A 5279-nucleotide genomic window follows, 5' to 3' on the forward strand; every position below is an offset into this window, starting at 1 on the left:
ACGTCGATCTTTGGCTCGTCGTCGTGCGGGTGCAAGGGCAAGAAGAAGCCGTGTCTGTTCGTCCACGGCGTCGGCAACGAGAAGTCGTCCGCGCCGACGTCGACAGCAAAGGACTTGTGGGGTGACATCCAAGACCACGCGCCCTGCTGCTCGAGCGTCAAGTTTGCCCACTACGAAAGCGTTGTCCGTGGCTGGAACGACCCGGGCGTCCAAGAAGAGTTTTGCTCCACGGCGCAGCTAGTGAGCTCGTCCCGTAGCAAGACCGTCGACAACATGATCTTGGTGACCTTCTCGATGGGCAACCTCGTCGCGTCTGGTGCCTTCGCGACCGGCAAGTGTCAACTCGGCAAGAACGTTCAGTGGGTTTCGATCGCCGGCCCGATGCAGGGCAGTCGTGCCAGCAACCTCCTCGAAGAAAAGTGTGGCGGCTCCGGCTGGGGTGCCCCGCTCAAGGGTGTGTTGAACCTTGTCGGTCATTGCCCGCCGACGCCGGCGTACCTGAACCTCAAGACGCAGCAATCTGTGGATCGTTCTTTGCGCGACCAATTTGCCGCTGCCCAAGACGTCCGCCGCCGCGGCGTTACCAAGGTCATGTGTGGTACCAAGTCGTCGGGTCTCGTCTCAACGGACGGTGCCGGCTTGGCGATTGTCGGTTCGATGGCGTTCGGTGACGACGGCACGCTCCACGACGGTGTCGTCGCCATGGGCAGCTGCAGCGTCGGTGTCGACAACTTTTCGACAGACGCCGAGGCTGGCGCCAACTACAAGGCGAGCATCAACCACCTCGATGCATCGTTCCGTCACGGCGATGGTTGGTGGGGCGTCGACCGCAAGCCCGTCAAGTGGTTCGAGTGCGCTTTGTAAACGCGCGATAGTCGACAAGAAGCTTTGTGTGCTAGAGTATTGTAACCGTATATGTACAATTTCATCCCAACATATCGCATAACCTTACTGCATTGGCGTTTATCGGATCGAGCATTATTGATAGTCGAATGATTCAATAGGTTGCCGAGGTTATTTTGTGGTCATTGTAGCATGACATGGCTCGACTGTCATGATAACGATGCTTTCTTCCTCGCCTTGACGTACTACAGTGTCTCGTCTTTAATCTTGCAAGTTTATGGCGCCACCACTGTTTTTGTGGGGCAGGTGGGTGCTTGCGTGGGCACCACATAGCAGGGCCTTGAAGCAGCACCGCAGCGAGGGTCTAATACAGTAGTATGAAAGACACGTAAGCATTGTGCCTCTTCCAAATGATGGCAGCCCTGCGGCACGACGCATGGCTACGCGACAACTTTGTTCCGGCATGTGCCGTTCACACGCCACGTCTCCCGCTCGGCTAAGCCTCTCGGTGGCCGGCTCGTCGTAGCACCTTGGAATCGCTCGTCCACCACCATATGCAGTTCAGTGTAAATTATATCTAAATAGACTCACTTCAACAACGGGATTCCACACGGAGGCATGAAGGTTGGCTGCGCGCATGTACTACTACCACGAGGCGAGCCGTTCCAAAAGTAAATTCCCTCTATACTTATAGCTAAGAGTCAAAGTACCGACTGCTCGTGCAACGCGAGAGAAGACGGACTGGGGTACAAAACGTACATTACGTCCCGGTGATTCCGCGACACGTTGCGCACAGTACGCTGCTACCGGTAGGTGTCATGTAGGTGTTCTCGGGTGAATGACGCTGTATACCTGAGCAGTGGTCACGACGGGACACTAGAGGCATGCGCCATCGTCAGCTTGGCGTTGCTAACCCTACTCCTCGGTATCGCAGCGTTTCATTCAGACATACTATGTGGCATCATGGGCGCGTTATCTACCTACGCCACTTGCTGCCACCGCCCACTTTCCATTTCACCTCCGTCATGAGCAGCACTCCCGCGGTAGAATATGACCATGTAGTCGACACGCCGGCTCCCAAGAAGTTCTGGACCACCAAGGCCATCGTCGGCGCCGTCGTCTTTTGCGGCGTCGTCTGCGCGTCCGTCGGCGCCTACTACGTCTACAACGGCAAGACGCACTCGACCGCCGGCGACATCGTCACCCAGATCCAGCAGTCGCCCGGTCTCCGCGTCCAGATCCATGCCAAGCGCTCCAGCATGGCCTTCAACGGCCAGACGTCGGCGACGGTCTATGTCGTGCCGCGCGCCGGGTCGGGTGCCAACCTCAAGTTTGACGCGTTCTTGTCGCAGCCCGGTCCCGAAGTCACGGCCAACTACATGCTGCTCGACGACCGCGCGTACTGGTCGATCGTCAAGGATAACGCGACCGTAGCCACGGGGTGCTTGAACCCGGACCAAGTGCCGCCCGTCCAACTGGTACAGTGGCCATATTACCAAATATCGGAGACTCATGTGATGCGTAGATGCAATCGAGCCTCGAAGACTCGGTGACGGTCACGAGTGTCTGTTTTCCAGAAGATCGAGTGTCCGTCTGGCAAGCTGCTCGAGCTGCAGTTTGCCGGCGAGAACTTTGTCTTTTGCAACTCGAACACCAACAAGCTCACCAAGGCCGTGGGCACTGACCTCGACATGACGATCGAGTATTTGAGCGACCCGACGTCGATCCCGGACTTTGACGTGCCGCAGATGGCTGGCAAGGCGCCGCTGAGCTGTCCGGTGGTGACGTCTACGCCGGCGACGACGACGACGTCGACGACGACCCGTCGTCTGGAGTCGAGCCACCGTCGGACGTCGATCTTTGGCTCGTCGTCGTGCGGGTGCAAGGGCAAGAAGAAGCCGTGTCTGTTCGTCCACGGCGTCGGCAACGAGAAGTCGTCCGCGCCGACGTCGACGGCAAAGGACTTGTGGGGTGACATCCATGATCATGCCCCCTGCTGCTCGCGTATTTCGTTCATGCACTACGAGAGTGTGAACCGAGGCTGGAACGAGACGAGTGTCCAAGAAGAGTTTTGCGCTGCAGCCCTGCAGATGAGCCCCGCGTGCTCTGAAACGGTCGACAATGTGATCTTGGTGACCTTCTCGATGGGCAACCTCGTCGCGTCTGGTGCCTTCGCGACCGGCAAGTGCCAACTCGGTGACGATGTGACGTGGGTCTCGATCGCGGGTCCGATGCAAGGCAGCCCCGCCGGGAACCTCCTCGAAGACAAGTGCGCGGCTTCCGACTCGGGTTCGGACAGCACGCTCAAGAGCATTTTGAACCTTGTTGGCAAGTGCCCGCCGACACCGGCGTACCTCAACCTTAAGACCCAAGCCTCGGTCGACGCATTGTTGCAAAAACAGTTTGCTGCCGCCCAAGACGTTCGGCACCGAGGCGCGACCAAGACCATGTGCGGTGTCAAGTCGTCGGGTCTAGCGACGACCGACGGTGTCGGCCTTGCGATCCTCGGTTCCATGGCGTTTAAGAATGGTTCGATGCACGATGGCGTCGTCGGGTTCGAGAGTTGTAGCGTTGGCATCGACAGCTTTGCGACGAACGCCGAGGCCGGTGCCAACTACAAGGCGAGCATCAACCACCTCGACGCATCGTTCCGCAACGGCGACGGCTGGTGGGGCGCCGACCGCAAGCCCGTCAAGTGGTTCGAGTGCGCACTCTAAGCGTCGTCTACGTAAACACGATAGAATCTTCAGTGTTGTCTTGCATTTCGCAGCGAGATTCATCCTTGTTGTTGGTTCAACAAGTCCAAAACAGTGAGGCACCATCTGTCTATGCACCTTCTCTACGTTGCCCTCGGGTGGCGCATGACAAAGCGCACTCGAATCCATTGGTCTTCATCGCGCCTAGCATGCAAATGTCCCTAGCCCTAGTATTAGTCCTAGTACTTGTGAGCTCGGCTCCAGCGTCACGCGGCGCACTGTGATTACGTGGCAGATCCCGCCAGACGGGGATGGGTAAAGGGGCGTCCGCAGACGCGAGACGAGTGCCGTCTGCGGCGCCACATGGTTGCTGGTTGTCACCATATGGACAAGCGGCGATGCCATTGACGCTGCAGATGCTTGGTGCAAGCACCATCCAGCTCGGTACGCCGCAGGGCTGGGTTCGCTTTCTTGTACTGTACCGGTATTCCTCCGTCGTCCGACGCGGAGCGAATACGTACACAGATGCAAGCATCTTGAAACGACGACCATGTGCTACTGACAAGGCGCCTCTTACATTGGCCGCGACATTTCAAAGTTGGGTGCGTCTACCGTACCTCGCACACTGTAGATGGACCTAGGATAGAAAAACGCAGCGAGCGGTGCCCACAGTAGCCACGATCGCGGCAGCAATCGTGTCCGTCGCAACCGGTCGCACCCATCGCACACGACCTGATGCTGAGTAGGTCAAGTGGGCCTGTTTTTGCGCATGGCAATTCGGATTCTGTGGCCTCGGAGCACTGGCCATATCTTGTAGGGTCTCTGGCCCAGACCAAGGGTCAACAAGCAATCTAATGACCCCTGATATAATTGATCCAAGATACTCTACGAGTAGTACTCCCGATCGCCCCAGGGAGGCTTTGTGTTGACGTCGACAGTGGTCGTGTCGTGGCTTCAAGCCTGATAATCTGGAAGAGGCATGCGTCGAAGCTACTGTCGAGATTGAAGCGGCGCAGAGTTTGTTCGGCTCAGGTGCGTCCTTTTTCCAGGCACCTTCCGCACGGCGTAGCATCCCACGCCCGCCGGCCTACGTTGCGCTGAAAGTAGCAAAGTAGCCTATCCTAATGAAATGACGTGGCACGTTGCGCCGAAAACGAACATGCAGTGTACCGAAAAGCTACACCTGGTACTAGTACACTCCAACGCGTAGGCGACTGACGGCCGTGAGGCAATTTCTTTCCCAGACATAGATTCTGAGAGGCTCAGCACACCACTTCTCGGAGTTTATAGTTGTTGACAGGTAGTAACAATCATATCTCAATAGACTCACTTCAACAACAACACTCCAACGCGTGGCCGTAGAATCTCCGTGGCCAAGGGATGCGCGATGCACACCAGCTGGCTTTGCGCCACAGGTCATTGAAGCCATGCAGGTCTGATTTCATGCAGCATCAGCTTGAAGCACGTTTGGGACGTGCTCTCATAGAGTGGTACACACACCACAAGGTTTGTTGGTAGGTAGTATCCCAGTCGAGCACCATCCTGGCACGCCACCTCGATCACCTTCCACACTCACTTTCGAATTTGCCTCGCATTGCGATGACCACCACCGAGTCCACGCTGCCGCCCGCGACGCCCACTGCCGAGTTCGACCAGGTCGTCGACACGCCGGCTCCCAAGAAGTTCTGGACCACCAAGGCCATCGTCGGCGCCGTCGTCTTTTGCGGTCGTCGTCTGCGC

At 57.4% G+C, this 5279-nt stretch overlaps 3 protein-coding genes across 3 annotated transcripts in view; all 3 read left to right on the top strand.

Annotated features, from left to right (window-relative positions):
- Window positions 1-36: 36 nt before the first annotated feature.
- Window positions 37-942, top strand: SPRG_16870 (hypothetical protein). Its single transcript, XM_012356329.1, has one exon. It carries the CDS (start codon window positions 274-276, stop codon window positions 862-864), a length of 591 nt encoding a protein of 196 aa, XP_012211719.1. The 5' UTR covers window positions 37-273; the 3' UTR covers window positions 865-942.
- A 926-nt stretch (window positions 943-1868) lies between these two features.
- Window positions 1869-3560, top strand: SPRG_16871 (hypothetical protein; the record flags this gene model as incomplete). The annotated part of the gene is made up of 3 exons (XM_012356330.1): window positions 1869-2321; window positions 2369-2392; window positions 2421-3560. 3 exons carry the CDS (start codon window positions 1869-1871, stop codon window positions 3558-3560), a joined length of 1617 nt encoding a protein of 538 aa, XP_012211720.1.
- A 1578-nt stretch (window positions 3561-5138) lies between these two features.
- SPRG_21822 (hypothetical protein) overlaps window positions 5139-5279 on the top strand; it is a gene marked incomplete at both ends in the record, with an annotated part of 2198 nt that continues 2057 nt past the window's right edge. Inside the window, one exon of the mRNA XM_012356331.1 lies at window positions 5139-5255. Within this exon, the coding sequence (XP_012211721.1) occupies window positions 5139-5255 (117 nt within the window). The remainder of the gene's footprint in view (window positions 5256-5279) is intronic.

This window comes from Saprolegnia parasitica (genome assembly GCF_000151545.1).
Source record: "Saprolegnia parasitica CBS 223.65 unplaced genomic scaffold supercont2.437, whole genome shotgun sequence".
Lineage (NCBI taxonomy): Eukaryota > Oomycota > Saprolegniomycetes > Saprolegniales > Saprolegniaceae > Saprolegnia > Saprolegnia parasitica.